At 34.6% G+C, this 17494-nt stretch overlaps 2 protein-coding genes across 2 annotated transcripts in view; both read right to left on the reverse strand.

Annotated features, from left to right (window-relative positions):
* Positions 1-32: 32 nt before the first annotated feature.
* On the reverse strand, positions 33-6373 carry LOC115245118 (carcinine transporter-like). Its single transcript, XM_029823235.1, has 8 exons — positions 5706-6373; positions 5162-5360; positions 2500-2812; positions 1950-2142; positions 1490-1748; positions 748-940; positions 328-433; positions 33-235 (listed from the first exon to the last, which is right to left on the reverse strand). Exons 3-8 carry the CDS (start codon positions 2778-2780, stop codon positions 128-130), a joined length of 1140 nt encoding a protein of 379 aa, XP_029679095.1. The 5' UTR covers positions 2781-2812; positions 5162-5360; positions 5706-6373; the 3' UTR covers positions 33-127.
* Positions 6374-8215: 1842 nt separating this feature from the next.
* Positions 8216-17494, reverse strand: part of LOC115245125 (organic cation transporter protein-like) — a 25231-nt gene continuing 15952 nt past the window's right edge. The window contains exons 2-9 of the mRNA XM_029823248.1: positions 15980-16163; positions 14827-15026; positions 14348-14424; positions 11549-11847; positions 11334-11446; positions 10921-11135; positions 9740-10088; positions 8216-9491 (exon numbers count right to left, since the gene is read on the reverse strand). Of these exons, the coding sequence (XP_029679108.1) occupies positions 9356-9491; positions 9740-10088; positions 10921-11135; positions 11334-11446; positions 11549-11847; positions 14348-14424; positions 14827-15026; positions 15980-16163 (1573 nt within the window). The 3' untranslated portion in view covers positions 8216-9355. The remainder of the gene's footprint in view (positions 9492-9739; positions 10089-10920; positions 11136-11333; positions 11447-11548; positions 11848-14347; positions 14425-14826; positions 15027-15979; positions 16164-17494) is intronic.

Below are 17494 nucleotides of genomic sequence, written 5' to 3' on the forward strand. Positions count from 1 at the left end.
AAAAAAAATATGAACAGAAATGTGATATTTCCAAGAATTATTCCGTGACATCTTATATAAGAAGAAAGAGGATGAAACGTTCCGAAAGCGGAAAGAACAACGGGAAATAAAAATTCATTATTTTTACTTACCAGAAGAAAATTAGCAAGATAGAGTTTTTCGCTAAACGCGGTGACTTTACCAGATCGAATAAAGTTGCGCTTTCCGTTTGCATGTCGGATGCTGACAAGTTCCTCTGTAAAGACGGTAAGAGACGGACGATAGGATGAAGGAGCGATTTATGTCTCACGAGCGAATGAGCTTTGCATCTCAAGCGGTCCTACTTACGATGAAAATTTCATAGATGCGCGTATCGGGACTCTTCTTGTTGACCTTTGCTATCCGCTTCAACTTCTGCACTACTTTGTCTATTCTGCCGTTGGCGACGAACCATCTTAATCGTGAAACAGTGCTCTATTCAGCGGAAAGTTCGGACGTACCGCAGAACGTAGATAACAGTGAAGCGAACTTACGACTACGTATATAAATTTCTGGGAGCGATATGATATCTAGGAATCGCCATACTGACTATTTATTTCAGAATTTGACGTTAAAATTTTATAATTACACATTTAATTGCGAAGAATATGAAATTCTTTTTATAACGCTCCAAAACTAAGAATGCATAAAAGATTATCGTAGCATCTTTCAACATCATTACAAAAGAAGAAAATAATTTGGATCAAAGATTGATGTAAAATATCATACCGAGCACTTTCAGGAAGAATCCAAGGTGTGATAAAGACGCTCATCATGGGCAACGCGCTGACATAAGCGAAGAATCTCCAGTTTGCAACGTAATATGCGATCCATGGCAGAACTGTGCTTCCGATACCGAAATATAAACCGAAGGCGACGTTGACGACCAGAGTTCGTCTGTTCACGGCCATGTACTCGACCACTGATTCAGGATTTAGAGAGATTCAGAATTTAATTCACACGTTATATAACCGGGGCATTAAACATTATTTAAATATTTAGTGTGATATATCTTAATTAACAATCTGTGATATAGACAATATACGAGTTACGTAACGTAGTTTACGTAAATCATTATTAATGAAATGATATGGCAGATCGTAATATTTGTGCATAAATATTCACAAGTTGCATGTTTTGCTATGTGTAATAATTTTTCAATCCGTTGTACTCTCTTCCGGGTATTCCCGTACTTCCGTAGTCTATGTAATACCATTCATTAAAAAAACTATCGGATAATATCATTCATTAAAAAATTATTGGACATGTGTACACGCCGTAGAGAGAGAGAGAGAGAGAGAGAAAGAGAAAGAGAGAAATCCGTACTCGGGATTTATATAACATTAGAGAAAAACGATGATGAAGGATATTTCTCACGCGCATAATTTTAATAAACACGTTAGAATAAACTCTTTCGTTCGTGGCGGTCATGATTGTGATAAGCGCTCGTTATCGTTTATCGGGAACTCACCGATAATCAGCGGGATGTTGATGCAATTATCGAAAGCCAAACCAGTGAGAAATCTGCAGACGGCGAAGGACCAGAAGGTGTTCGCGCTCGCGGTCGCGATCGACGCCAAGAGGGCAACGCCGTTGCATAGCATCAGGGCGGGTATCCGCCCTTTGTGATCGGCGATCCATCCGAAGAAGAAACCGCCGATGATGGAGCCGCAGAAGAAGATCGACTGTGCCATCGAGATGAGATATTCCTGGTCACATACCCAATCTAGCTAATCATAAAGAGTCCAGGAATCAGCACGCAAGAAACGCTTAGCGATGGTTGCTATTTTATCTCTAACGGATTATGATCGAAATGATCGAGAAGACAGATTGTTAATCGCACGATCGCTGACAGTAGCATTCAAGTGAGAATTTTGCTTATCTTTGTATCTTACATATATCTCATATACATGCATTCAAGGATACTTCACCTCAGCCGCTATGCTGGCGTACGGAATCTGCGTGAAATTGTATTCCCATTGATTGCAGTTCACAGTTTTGTTCGTTTTCCATTCGATCGAGCGAATATCCTTGTGATTTAGAATGGAGAAAAAGTCCAGGTCCCGTCGATGACATCGATCGTAATACGGATAATCCTGAGACTTTGGTATGCCGATTTTCACTCTGAAAATATTTACAGTGTAAAAGGATGATACATGACAAATAACGCAGTTAAATAACTTTTACAACATTATATAACTTTGCGCTCAAAGTTATCTCAATATAAATTATAAACTTTGTCTCTCTTGCAAATTTAATTACACATAGGTATGTGCGTAATTAAAATTATATTATACAATTTTCAGAAAATTTTTACCATGATTTTTTATATTAAACACGAGAAAGATAAAATTTATAATTTACTGAGTGGATATATATATATATATATATATATACGTGTATGTGTAATTCTGTTTGAAAATTATCGGGCTGATAAAATCGTTTCGTATCTTAACGAATCGTATTGACGTAAAACTTTACCTTTCTTCCTGCGTAAAGTTTGAGGAGACTAGTTCCTCTATCTTGCACCAGTGTTCGCGAGGTAGCAAAGTGAGGAAGAACTGCGAGAAGTATAGGGTAGCATATGCCACGCTGTAGGGAAGCAAAGCCACTAAAAGCAGCCACTGATATCTGCCGAAGTCACCGACATACGGCAAGATATCGTCGAAGGTTTCCAACTTCGGTCTTAACGTGGTGGTCTCGTTCGGATCTACGTGTATACCGTCTATGGTGTTTTTCATGCCGTTTGAGTCTTTCATCATTCTATGGGATGCCGATACTTGATAGTTTTATTCTTGGCAAGTAAAAAGAAAAAATACAAATTTTGTTTCATATCAGCTAGAGGTATAGCTTTGTATCAAGATAAAAAAAGTTTTTAGGAAATTATTTAAAGTGCAGATTAATTGATTTAAAATTATGGCAAAAAGTTTGATAATTAGTATTTAAAAAAATATCTAGAAATTAGAAAAAAATTGAAGTAGTGCAGTAAGAAAAAATTATACAGAATATAAAAAGAACTTTATTTCATCCAGAAATATTATATTTCGATACATTGTTAATTACAATATAAAAATCAAAGATATTTCTATCAATGTTTGCTTCGAGATAAAAAGAGAAAACTTTGAGTAGTTTGTTAATAATTTATATAATGTAATAATACACCATTAATAATTATATATGTTTAATGCCCCTCAGGTTGAAGAGAATCTGAATGTGAAGATCGAAATGTACTTAGATAAAACAAAGTTTTTTTTTTAATTTTTCATGACTGGCTTTAGTTTTTTTCTTTCTTTCTGAATTATAATTAACAAAATTGAAGTTAACAAATTATTCATTTTTTTTTATACTGAATAAAATTACAATATTTATTCGCTATATGACAAAATTACTCTTGCTGTTGCAATTTAACTTCATATCATAATCTTACAAGTAATAAATTACGCAATTCTCTCCAGCAAACTTTTGATAGAATGAAGAAATTTTCAGAACGCGCAACTAACAATAAGATGCGGTCCAAAGTCCGTGTAATTTGAGCGGTTTCTCTTGGGCATATCAAACAATAACTTGAGTAGGGCAATCTAAGCAGTCAGTGTTGTCCGAACGTGACGGGTGCAAATGGCTCGTAATACGCGCGCACGCAAGCATTTTAATTGAGACAATTATAAAGATCAAGCATGAGTTTGATGACTCGGCGTACAATTAGCGATACTGGACAGTGTCGCGTTTATGCATACATGTAATATCCAATAGAATCGCGTTTATATACACACATAATATATGATAAAGTACACATACAGATAATATTAGATAATATATACAAAAATATAGATATTTATATAATAGATATTATATAATAAATAATAGTTATACAAATATATATATATATAGAGAGAGAAAGAAGGAGAGAGCTATATTAGATATTATATAGAAAGAGATTTTTAAAGAAAGAATTCAAAATTTAAGGGCAAGAATGTAGTGCTCGCAAATTATAAATAAATTATATTATTAGATCAAAATAATATTAGAAGAATTTAATTGAATACTTTGCATTTTCAAGAAAATAACATTTGAATACATTTCCGTTTATGGACGAATTTTAATATAATACTTTTTATTCTCAAGAGTCGAAAATATTATGTTCGCGATAATTACTGATTGCGTATTCGCGACGAATGTTCGGACATACAAAAAATTGATGTTTAGGAGCGTTTACGAGATATAAGATAAAAAGTGATAGTTGCTAAGGTCAATGTCGGAGCTCGTAAATATCAGCGCTACAAACCGTAAAATGGCCAGACGTATTTGATAATTCGATGAAGATATTTTTATAAAGAATCAATAATGTGTAATTTATGCAAAATTGTTATGCGAATGCTTTTAATTCACGGTAAATCCATGTGAAACATTTATACGAGATTTAGTTTAAATTTTAATTTTCAATTTTATACGTATAAATTCTCACGCGCCGTGTTTAAACGCTTATTATATTTGAAAACAATTTGAAAATAATTTAGCACGATATTCATAAATAGCTTATACTCACATTACTAATATCTAGTTGACTATTTTCCATTAAGGTTAATTGGCATCGATTTTTCGTAAATGCTATTTTTACAATAACTTTTACAATAATTGTTATCATGGAATCTATGTATACGTGTAGATTACTGTTCAATATTTAATCTTATTTTTTATTGAGATAAATACTTTCTTCTATAAACCAAATTTTACTTTTGGTATCTGACATATGATTAGCACATATGACAGTTCTATATATTTAATACATTTTAACGAACTTTCACGAAGCTGGTCATTGATCGATGAATTATATCTCTTAATTTTTTACCTAAATTTTATTTTTTTGAACACTTGACTGCGTAAATATAAAAAAAATTTTCAAGACTATTTTTCACTTTGGGTAGTATTTATTATCAATCTATAGCATCTTTAATCAAATTTTTTCCATTTTCCATTTCCCTTATCTAATAAGTTCTCTTTTTTTTTTTTAAAAAGGTTTTAGAGATATCTTGAAACTAAATTTATTTTTCTGCTACTTGAGCTTCTGCAAATATTTCTTAGCACGTCATGCATTCAAGAATTAATTGTTTCTATTTTTTTTTAGATAAAAACCATTAATACTCACGTTTTTATCCTATTACTTTTTGTTGGAAAGTAATTCTTACACCAATTATGGAACACACCTGTCGCGAAAATGAGAACGCGGTCTCAAACATGTAAATACGGCTACCATGCGAGTTTATATATATTATGTGCGCTAGCAAGGAATCTCTCTCTCTCTTAGGCGATCCTCGGTGAGCTCACAAGCGTAGGAAATAGCAGCTCTATAAAGATAAGTAAAATAAGCGATTTTTAGATAATTAGTCAAGCGAGACTTATATAACAGCTAAAGCAGATCGTCTTTCTGTATAAAACAACCGTTCAAATGAATAGATATAGTATGACAAATAAATAGATCTCTTTCTCTCTAATTCAACAAAACACTGCGCTCTAAAATTTTCTATTTACAACACTTTTCACTATAATTATGGACTTTTCATATATTTAATTTTTTATTTACATCATCGTGTTATGTCATGTCACCACTTTCAAATTTAAATTTTGCGTTAGACCAGAAAGATCACGTTGCAATGCAAGATACAGTCGAAAAAAACAAAAAAAAATCTCACCAAGTGTAAACGAACGTACACCGTAAATTAATTATAAATGCTGAAAACGTGGCGATCGCAGGCAAGTATTACGATGTTACTCCACCAATTTAACGATTCAATCTCAAAGTCCGGTAGGACATTTGCGGCGAAATCGATTGACGACGATCACGACGACGACGACGGTTGAATGAGATTCTGTTGCGAAACACAAGTCGCTGTATGAAGGGGAAACTCGATTGATATACGAGCTCGGCATGAAATGCGATATATTGTATTATCGTGACGTAGCTCATATATTATGAACACGCAGCGAGAATATTGGCGAGAGCACAAAAGATAAGAGCAGTTAAAGGTAAAAGAAGAACGACTGCTGAGGGAAATGTGGAAAGGCACACGCGAAAAAGATTCATACGTTTCTCAAATTGCATTAGTTTATTGGCAGTTTATCCTGGAATGCAAAAAATTTCTCGTGATGTTCAAAATTCAGAAAGGATACAACGGTTCGTTGTTATGTTATTTTTAAATGCAAAACATTTTTCTCATAATTCCGAAAGATCATGCCCGAAGCGCATGATGTCCACATGAGATCTGCATGATTAGAACTTATTTATTTAATTGTACAAGATAAATATTAAAAATCTCGAAATTTTTTAAAAAGTTTTCAAAAGGATTTTAAAAGGTTTTTAAGCTGGCTTTAAAATGATAAATTTGTATGAATAATTTAAATAATAATTTTGTTGTATTACGTTTAAAGTACATTAAATTAATAAAAACAAAGAATCCAGCATTCGTTTTATAAATTTAATTTGGTTTACTCATCATTTGGTTATCATCATTTCTAGTATTTAATAAGCCACAATTCATATTTCTGCGACAATCATTAGCATAGTTTAATTAACATTATCAACATCTAATTGTAAGCACAAACAAGTCACACGTTACCTTAGTTGAATTTTATTCTCGCTGAAGAAAATCAGAGTCTGTCGAATCCCGAGGCGTTTAAAAAATGAAAATTTATTTTGTTGCAAAAAGACGCCTTTTCGTTGAGTCGCAATTTGTACATCATACAACTTACTTCTTCCGTTAACCGTGCAGCATGAAAGATTCGTCCGTAGACGCTAAACTCACTTGCAAGCGCAGAAATTTCTCGTTCTCGCGAAATTGTGTGCAAATTTGCTATCGCGCACTTGAGAAAAGATCGATACAACGTTCACGATTGACCTTTGCGATATACACGCGAGCTTATATAGAAAAATTCTCTGAATATAACACTTCAGGAGGATTTTCGCGATCGAAATTTTCAAATTGACTGTCAACGATAGATTTACATTTTCGGAAGTCTGACCGTTCTCGAAAGAAGATGCTCGTTAAAGTCTTACGAGTAGAAACTGTCTCGAAATCATTATTCGCGTAAACCGGTTGTCGTTCTCTATCATCTTACTCTTATGTGAATCCATGACACGCGATTATTTGACACACTATCCGAACTACCTCGCAGCTTCAATGCCAAGCCGCCAAGTCAGAAATAGACAGATAATTTTGGCGGCTGCTCCAATTTTTAAAATGGCTATAAAATTTCACGGGAACATCTTTTTGCTAATTGCAAAAAAATATAAATAATGATATAAAGCGTTTGTAATTCGAAATATACCTCCTTGCTATTAATAGTCCAGGGAAATGCATAAAGAATTATCGTATAATGAATGAGAAAATTATTATGCGCGTGAAAAAGGTCAATATATTATTAGCTTTCCAATTTTATCGTCACAATGCGATGTTAATGAAGTTTAATCGGTATCAATATCGTGCATGTAAAAAAGGAAAACAAATATCTTTTAAAGCAATTTCGATCAAAACATTTTGATGATCGTAATATATTTGCCTTTTCACGAATCGAACAATTTCTTTTACTCGTAGTTCAGGTAGCGAAGAGCATGATATCCACATGATGTCTGCATGATCCTTGCAGATGATAAGCCGCCTCGAATGACGCCGATGATATGACTATTACCCAGACATGTTATTGCAAATATATATATATGATAATAATGATTATCTCAAAGTTCAATTCAATGTTGCAAAATTTAGATAGGCGTGAAAGGATCGTGCGTTTCTTCGGTTTTCTATCTTTCTAATAAGTCTTTTCGGACGTCGGATGGTAATAAATCACTGACGACAAAGTAGCGCGATCTTGTTGAACTGGTACAAAAAATCCCGTTTTAATGAACCATCGATCGATCACTATTCAATGATACTCATTGTTCAATGATAAAATAATTAAATGATTTATATGCGGCAATAAACTATTTATTGATCTCATAAAAACGCTCAAACGATCTCAATAGCGACGAATATCAATTTGAGAAACATGCAACAGTAAATCATGCACTGTAATTTTCCCATCTGCAATCATATAATTGAAAAGCTGTCGATAGCTTACCATTTATTGATATTCGCACCTTCATCAAAGAGCCTTTGTCAATATGTTTTTATTCAAAAACTATCATACCGGTAATTATCTTAATTAATTAGACCGAAGTTAGTTGACGTTTATTAACACAGATTAACGAGATACAAATTAATTTTTAATTATCTCTTAGCTTATTTACATTATGAAATATTATCTGTACATAAATCGAGTTTTCTCTGAATTTTTAAAAATATTTTCAAGCGAACACGTTTCTGATTACAGGCTGAAACGTTGACACTGTATCTTATTATAACAAAGTTGTTGCTCGAAAATTTGTCATTCGGGATGCGAAATTTTCAATCGTATTCACATCGCATCACTCGAAATAGTTCAAAAATTTAATTTGCATTACAATATCATATTGTATGTGAGCAGTGGCGACGAGATGCACATGCGGTAACGTGATGAATGTAAAATGCATAGAAGAAATTTTACATTATCTCAAGTAGTTGCCTTTCATCTGTCTCTCATCTACTTTTCAATGCGATTACATTCCTCGAGATCGGAATGACGCATCTGAAAATATATCTTTTCTCTTCAAAAGATATATTTTGGTGTGTGATTCACGTGTTTTTAAACTTAGCTGCATCTTAATTTCTTATTACTAAATACAACTATGTGAAAGAAATATATATTGCAATAAAAAATCGTAAAATTACATTAATACTGCCTATATGGCTGCCCGTATAATCCCTATCTATTTTCTCGAAATTTGAATTAAATTTCAGAAATGTCACACATATAAGATTAAAAATATAGTGAGGAAAATTGAAAATATCCTATGATATAAAATCACAGTAGCAATATATGTAGAACGGCCGATTAGAGCTTAATTTAATCAAGTTCTAATTGACATTTCTACTTCTCTCTACTCCTGCTAATAATATATACTATTAATCGCATAATTCCCCCCTCCCTTTCTTCTCATTAAGTAAGAATATGCTGGAAGAAAGCACGCACAATATATTCTCTCTCTCTCTCTCTCTCTCTCTCTATTTTTTTGCCGATTTAAAGCTATACCATTGCAGGTTTATTACAGATGTATGCGAGTGTGCGCATCAAATATAATTTGATTTTGATAGCTCCGATATATCACATGATGTCGAAGGAAGGAACGACGGTGGAAAGAAGGAATATTTCCAAAATCAGAGTCTCGTCCCTTGGGACATTCATTTGCTCTCCGCTTCCGTGGCCGCGTTTACGCTGATCTTTGTATCATGCTGCTCCTCAGGGTTTCGCCGCGGGTGGACGCTCTCATCGAACTTCGTAGACTGCTGCGCTCGAATGACCGGAAGATTGCCACCGGCGGTACTTCCACGTCTGCAGGTTTTTTCCTTAAAAAAAACATATAAATATGATATCTCTTTCGGAGGAAAAATCTATCACTCTCTACTGCTACTATTACTGAAATTATATTGCATTTAATTGAAAGGAAGGAATAGAAAAATGCGTCAAGTTTGAAATGGACGATGTAAAAGAGAGATTGGAGAACAAATATTTTATGAAGTATAATGTAAATAATATTTTTTACACACATGGGTATTTAATCGAATAATATGAAAAAGTTAATTTTGACACTTACTTGGAGAGAAACGGCATATCCCACATCTTTTGATCTCTTCCGAAATCCTCGCCATCCTGTAAGGTCTGTGGCAGATCTTTATCCAGCGTCTCCGGTAACAGGAGCGTTAGAAGACCGCCCAGGATGCCCATGATACCCAGAACCAATAATGGCAGAACGGGCGAGACAATGTCCAAGTAAACGACAAAGGGTGCGAGGATGCTAGCGACGTATCCCATTATATGGATCAAGGCAACCCCTTGCGCCCTTACAACTGTTGGCAATACTTCAGCTGCGTATTGAAGACCGATGTTATACGAGATGTTGACCCAGAATCTACCAACGATCGCCAAGGTGGCCGAATAAATATCTGAAACGTTCAAGTAAAAGAGACTGTATAAATGGTATGTGTGTGATTGTAATATAATAGTCTGAAAAAGACACGTGAATGTAAATCTAATTCTGTACTTTAGTACAGTTATAATAATATTATGATTTTATAATTTTTATAATTATTAGGTCTACCGGAAAGTTCTGTCCGTTTTTGGAATAAAACAAAATACAAATTTTTATTACCGTCAATAAACTTTATTAAATAATGTAATTGCCATTATTCGGAGAAGTATTGTCAGCGACTGGATAATTTAAATACAGCAGTCCATGAAAAGAGGCCGGCGATGTTCAATAGGAGGAACATCATACTGCATCATGATAATGCTAGGCCACATGCTGCTTTGGGGACTCGTCAAAAAATTGCAGAACTAGGCTGGGAAATTCTGTCGCATCCACCATATTCCCCGGACTTAGCACCCTCCGACTATCACTTGTTTTTGTCTTTACAAAATTTTTTGAGGGGCAAAAAATTCAAAAATGAAGAAGATATGAAACAAGCACTGGTTCAATTTTTCGTATCAAAAGATAAAACATTTTTCGAAAATGGGATATACAAATTGCCCTCACGCTGGCAAGAAATCATTAATAATAATGGCAATTACATTATTTAATAAAGTTTATTGACGGTAATAAAAATTTGTATTTTGTTTTATTCCAAAAACGGACAGAACTTTTCGGTAGACCTGATATATTAATTCTTAAAACCAGAAGAGAGTTTCTAATTAAATAATATAATACATAATTTAAATAATATATAACTATAATATATATATTAGAAAGAGAGAAGAGTTAATGTATCCTGCACTCACTGTTTGAAACCGCGCTCGCCCAAATGCTGAAAATTCCAGAAATTACCATGGTACCGCAGGCCAACCATCGCCTACCCCACCGATCCAGAACAAGGGTGAGGAATGTGTCCGCGGGTAGTTCGGTAAATGCCGCGATGGTAAACGTCATAAAGACATCGAGTCCGAGATTATTTACGTTTCTAACATGACCATCGAATACCAGCGATATCGCCATCCTGCATTATAAAATATATAGATAAAATACAGACTTATTTTCTACCGAGTATCTATTATTTTATCCGACATACATTCCTTCACAAATATCAAATTTTCTATTAGACATGCAAAGAGCGTTTATAATCGCATAACACATCTAACTTTGATATAAATTTTGTTTCAGAAATTGAAGAAATATTTCCATCGATAATACTCACCAGATGAGAATTAGAAGGATCGTAATATTTCGCAAACGAGGACTCTTAAATAGATCCACTACAGAATAAGTTTTGTCCGCTTCCTGTTCCTTGCACACTCTGGCGCAAGTTTCCTGTTACATTGACGCACATTGTGAATTTTTTTATCACTAAATTCGATATAACAACCTTTCTCCGAACGCGAGAAAAAGTGACGAGAAACATGCGATTCTTACACGGAATTGCTGATAGACGTTGTCGGGCACTTTCGTGCCGTTCATGCGTTCGAATTTACCCAGGATCTCGATGGCTTTCTCCACTTGACCTTGGCTGACAAGCCACCTCGCGCTCTCTGGCACCAACCAAGGTGCCGCTACTGCCAGAACTAGAGGGACGGATATGGCGATGCAGGTCAGTCTCCAGTTGGCCAGAAAATACGCAATCCACGGTAAGATGCAGGCAGCGAAAGTGAAGAAGAGAGCTATCGACATGTTCGCCACAAAGGTACGCCATTTTGGTCCTACATATTCCAACACTAAAAAAAAACACACACACACACAGTTCTAAATATCGATATTTGCCAAGCATTAATATGGATTTAAGTCTAAAAGTTTAGTCAAGAACGATAACAACGTCACGCAAAATTTAAATTGTCGTGTTAAATTAATCATATAATAATAATTATCATTTTATATATGTATATATATGATATCTCTTACATAATAATTTATATATTTCAACTGATAATGTCATGTGAATCGCGTTTTCAGCAATCGATTTCGCTTTAAAGTCCTGAAATACTTGACCAAACTATGAACGTCACGGTCATTAGCATCCTTCGCCCTGACTTTGCGCAAAATATCCGGGACAAAAATTGGAAAACACGCTGAAATTTCCTCATAATTTAAATAATATCTAGTTATTAGCGCGGGATATCTAATAGCTGGCGTAAACGTTGGTAGCTTAACATATCTCTTTTATCATCCTTGTCATAATAATAACCGACAATAAAACAGCGATATCGCTTCCTGTTTATTAGAAAGATAGCGCATTACATCGCTGACAGTATCGTAATTAGATCAACTAGGATTGGTCATTTTTCTAATGCGCTACCTTCGCAGATCGTCCATCTGTGAAGCGTAAAATTATCGGTGAACCGATCTAGGCATATTCAACCAAGGCTACGAGACAGTATAAACAAATTTGAAATTTTAAAATGCGCTGGTTGCATTTCTGAATAATTTTATAAATTTACATGATATGCGCGAGAGTATATATTTCTGATTTTTTATTTTTTTTTTCCACAAGTATTACATAACAGTTAAAAATATATCTTGTTTGATCGGTGATTACGATTATCGAAGATAATATCGCCCGAAAGATACCCTGAGACTCGATGTAATGTCAGCGAACGTAAGCAATCAAACGATCCTTTCACGTGCTGCGGGCACTTTAATTTAATAACTACCTCTGATATTGACAATGCTTCTACCTTTCGACTGCGAAATCGGCGAAACGGAACTGACAGAAGGCGCGAGCGCGATAACCGTGACCACCGTGAGTCAAACCCTGGACGAGCTTGACCTGAAAGCTGAATCAGGCAATTGGAATTGGCCGCGACTCGCGATAATCGAAAATTTAAGATTAGAATCAACAATCGCGCCCGCACCTGATCGCCGATTTATCGCCAAGGTCAAGTGAAAATCTTATATCTTTCTTTAGAGATGCAATATATGTATACAGGCCTGCAGTGTGCGAATCAAAGTATGAATTTCAATTCTTTTATCATAACGTGAGAGACTGCATCACAATTTAATCAATTTAATTATGATTGTGTTAAAATAACGACAATTATCGCGTTTATCAATTACGGACTTCTGATGGGGTTAAGGTTGATGTAACGGTTTGGTGAATACGTGAGGAAAATATGTCTCTCTATCACGGCATTGTTCTTACGTTTAAAATCGGAATATGGGAAATATTCGTCTCAAATAGGAACGCGCAGAGTTTCCATCGCATTTTTTTTTTTTTTTTTTTTTTTTGTTGATTTAATAATAAGTGCGATAGTTATCTACAACCCCATGTGTTTCCGCATATAATCCTGTTGCCATCGTATGATGATTAGGAAAAGTTTTGGTGACAAAAATGTTCATCATATAGTCCGCATGAGTGCCTTCTGCTTTTAACTGGCTCATGAACGGTGTGAGGTTTCTCTCAAAATAGTTGTATCTGCAAGAAAAAAAGTAGCAGTTTTTTTAAACAATATATTTATATTTTCACATATATATATATATATATATATATATGTGTGTGTGTGTGTGTGTGTGTTGCGATAGAACAGAGAGAAATATGGTTCTAAAATCGATTTAATCGATTTTGAACCAGAACTCTGTTCGATGATAATCGAGTATCATAGTTATATTTAAGATTATAGGTTTCAAGTAGTGCGATCGATTAATAATCGAAGCGGCGATCATATTCGCGCTATTGTATCGATAGCGATCATGTATATAAAATATTGCGAACAAATCATAATTTACCTTTTGTCACTTCTTTACGTCTATCTTCTCTAATTAATATACATATCCAAATAAAACGCAAACGTAAAAATAAGAGAAATCGAGTCTTCGCGTACATAGCTCGAATTAATATTAGTCAATCGTTCTTGACGAGGTCATTATCATTGCCGTAATTCTAAAGTCATAATTAATGACGCGAAGCGTTGTCATCGCGATTTTCATTAATTAATTCATTATCCTTTTAAACGCATACGTATTGCCGTGAGACACATCAGATTTCACGACAAACTTGTGTGTCTTCGAGACAATAAATTGCATACAGAAGGAATTATTTATTGCTAATAAAAGAAGCCTTTGTAATTAAAGGCAAATTACATGCAAATCGAAGTAGACAAAAAGTGACTTTACGAGAAAGATTACGAGAAATCTTTTTTAACGATTCCTTCTAAAAAATTCGAGTCCACGAAGAACTTGGCCACGCGTCAATATATATGCATCATATATATATATATATACCTAATATGTACATCATGGTGAAGCAATTATCGAAGGCGAAGCCGACGAAAAACCGGCACAGCGCGAATTTCCAGAAACTGTCGGCCAGCACGGTCGCGACTCCTGCTAGAAATCCGGTGACGTTGGCACCGACCAGCGCCGGTATTCTACCATATCTATCAGCGATCCATCCGAATAAAAGGCCACCAAAGATCGCGCCGACGAAGAAGAGCGCAGGATAAATAATTTATGATAAGGGCTTCATTATAAGTTTCGATGAAAGTGTACTCATTCAATGCCTTTTGATAAATAAAACAAGATTGAAAGTTAAAATTGTCCCGCGACACTGTAAGAAAAGAAATAAAATGTCAAAAGCGATATATTTTTAAAATAGAAAATCTGGCTGCGGTCGGGAAGACGCTAGAAATGCTTCGAAGCATTGCATTAATCAATCAGAATAAATAAATCTATCGAAGGCGAAGCCGACGAAAAACCGGCACAGCGCGAATTTCCAGAAACTGTCGGCCAGCACGGTCGCGACTCCTGCTAGAAATCCGGTGACGTTGGCACCGACCAGCGCCGGTATTCTACCATATCTATCAGCGATCCATCCGAATAAAAGGCCACCAAAGATCGCGCCGACGAAGAAGACGCTCTGGGCGGCTGTAGGCAGCGCGCTGTGTTCGCACACCCATCCTAGCTGCAAGATCGAATAATTCATTTCTCGAGAACTGAGAGTACTGTCTATATATATGTCTCTCGTTACAGCTTTTGCAAATTTTCGAGAGCTTATTGTTAGAATTAGACTGTAATCTAATTTTCTATAAAAAAAGCAGGAGTGAACAGTCCTTTTAGAATCTATTTGACGATTTTAAATGATTAAACGGATTTGATAAATGTGAAAGGATTGCTTCATTATATTAGAATTTCTTAGAATGTATCTCTTAGAATCTCTTTATATATTCTTTAAAATTTCTTCTCAAGATCTTTTTATGGATTTAATTTGTTTTGCAGCGCATTCACAAGTTTTGTGTAATAGCAACGTATTATAATATAACATGATAGTATACAGAGTGTCGCTAAATCATCGGATGTCTTTTTAACAACCAATTTTTTTGATCAATTTGAAGATAAATTTTTTTTAGCGAAAAGAAACGCTTTTTGCAAACAATATTTTGTGGAGTTGAAAGATTAACAAATCTATATTCTTCAGTTAATCTCAGATAGAATTTATTTTAATAGAATTTTATATTTTGAGGCTTACTGTTAGTTACAAAAATATATAATAGAAAAAATTGCAAAGAATGATAATTTCCCTCGATATTTTTGCTAAGGAAGAATCGATTCCACATTAATCAGTTTAATCTACTACTAAATTCTGAGAACTTTCGAATGTGTAGACTCTATATAATTATATAACATTCTTTCGGCTATCGCAGATGCTTATTTATTATTATACATCCTGGTCGGATTTACTATAATTTATTGTCGCTCGTTACCTGCCTACAATTTGCTTTACCTCGAAATATGTTCCAATAATGTCGCGAATGCGCTTAATGAAAAGATCGGGGAAGAGAAACGTCGCTCCTTATCGGCTCCTTCCCGAGTTATCAATCTCCGTTTTTCATGATCCGTTATCCTTTTCATCCTTACCTCAGTCGCCACGGTCTCGTAGGGTATGTCGCTAAAATCGAACTCCCAACCGTGCGAACAACCTCTCGTCGGCCAGCTCGGATCTGCGTCTCTGATCCCGTTTAAGATTATCTCTGTATAATTCACATCGTACATGGTGCACTTGGAATAACCATCCTTGTCAACTGGTATCGCCAATGCAATCCTGAAAAAATGAGTGAAAAAAAATTAGAACAAAATGAACTGTTAACGTAGGATTCTGATAAGATATAATAAGAAAGGTTTCAGTAAAATGTCAAACGTTGATCGCGCGAATAAATGTCAAGCTTTACAGATGGAAGTATCTTGACAGGAACTTGAAAACGATGCCGGCACAATAAAGGAGGTGTATAAAGGTCTCTAATTATCGGTGCGTGCGCACCTTCGTTTAATAACGCACACAATCTGACCTTTACGCAAGACTTACACAAACGAATGAACGCATTTGACATTGATTGCAACGCGCGTACGATATTTTTCATCCTTGATACGTTCGCACGAGAGCGTCTCCGCTCACGAGTCCAGTAACTAACTGCGCAAGAATGCTGAAGTTATAGACCATAAATCAAAAGACATGTATGTGCAGAAATGTACGTCTCTTATCGAGAGAAAAAATCGTCATAAAGCCGTATCTTTCAATATATATTATCCGAAAAGGCTTGTAATAATTTTTTTAAATTCATAAGCCAATGATAAAAATGTCATAGTGTGATATCTTTTATAAAAGAAATTTCTTTTATACATATACACACAAACATAAGGTGTTCCCGACAAATTTTGAATTTGTGAATTCTTATGTAATTTAGAGTCAGTTCTAGCTTAAAAGAAGTGCTTTACGAGATACAGATATTGGGTTGGAAGGAAAGTAACTTTGTTGTTATTTTTTATTTTTATTTATTTATTTATTTATTCATTTGCTTCTAATAAAACACACTAAAGTCCTCTATTGAGAATACGACATTATTTTCCTTCCAACCTATTAATCTTTCAATTACAAATGATAATAAATAATACCCGTCACTTTTCTTGCGAAGCAAGCTTCAAGGATGTAAATGTAAAGCTGCAGATATATTCTAAATTTATCTTCGAATGAAAATCTTTTTAATCAAATTTTAAAATATAAGCTTAATCATTAAGCTTATTATTTTATATTAAAAATTAGAAAATAGCGAAAGAAGATGACATCCAATTAAAGTTTTGTTAACAAGAATTTTGAATTCCCCCAAAAGTTTATAGATAAAACTTCGAGGATTTGTAGAAACATGAATATCGCGAAACACTCTGTATAATCAAATATCGCGGAAGCGTTGCATTTCACGCCCAAAATGATTACAACTACAACTTTCAAATAACTTTTGCAAACTCTATCATATGTTTCAATGACGCTATTACACATAAATTGAAATATGCATCGCAGGGACATCCTACATGTTGTATAAAGTACGCATCTCTTGTCTCTCACGTGTAATCAGCGTGGCTTTGGCCACGTTATGTCGA

This window comes from Formica exsecta, unplaced genomic scaffold (genome assembly GCF_003651465.1).
Source record: "Formica exsecta isolate Colony F162 unplaced genomic scaffold, ASM365146v1 scaffold915, whole genome shotgun sequence".
NCBI classification, from domain to species: domain Eukaryota; kingdom Metazoa; phylum Arthropoda; class Insecta; order Hymenoptera; family Formicidae; genus Formica; species Formica exsecta.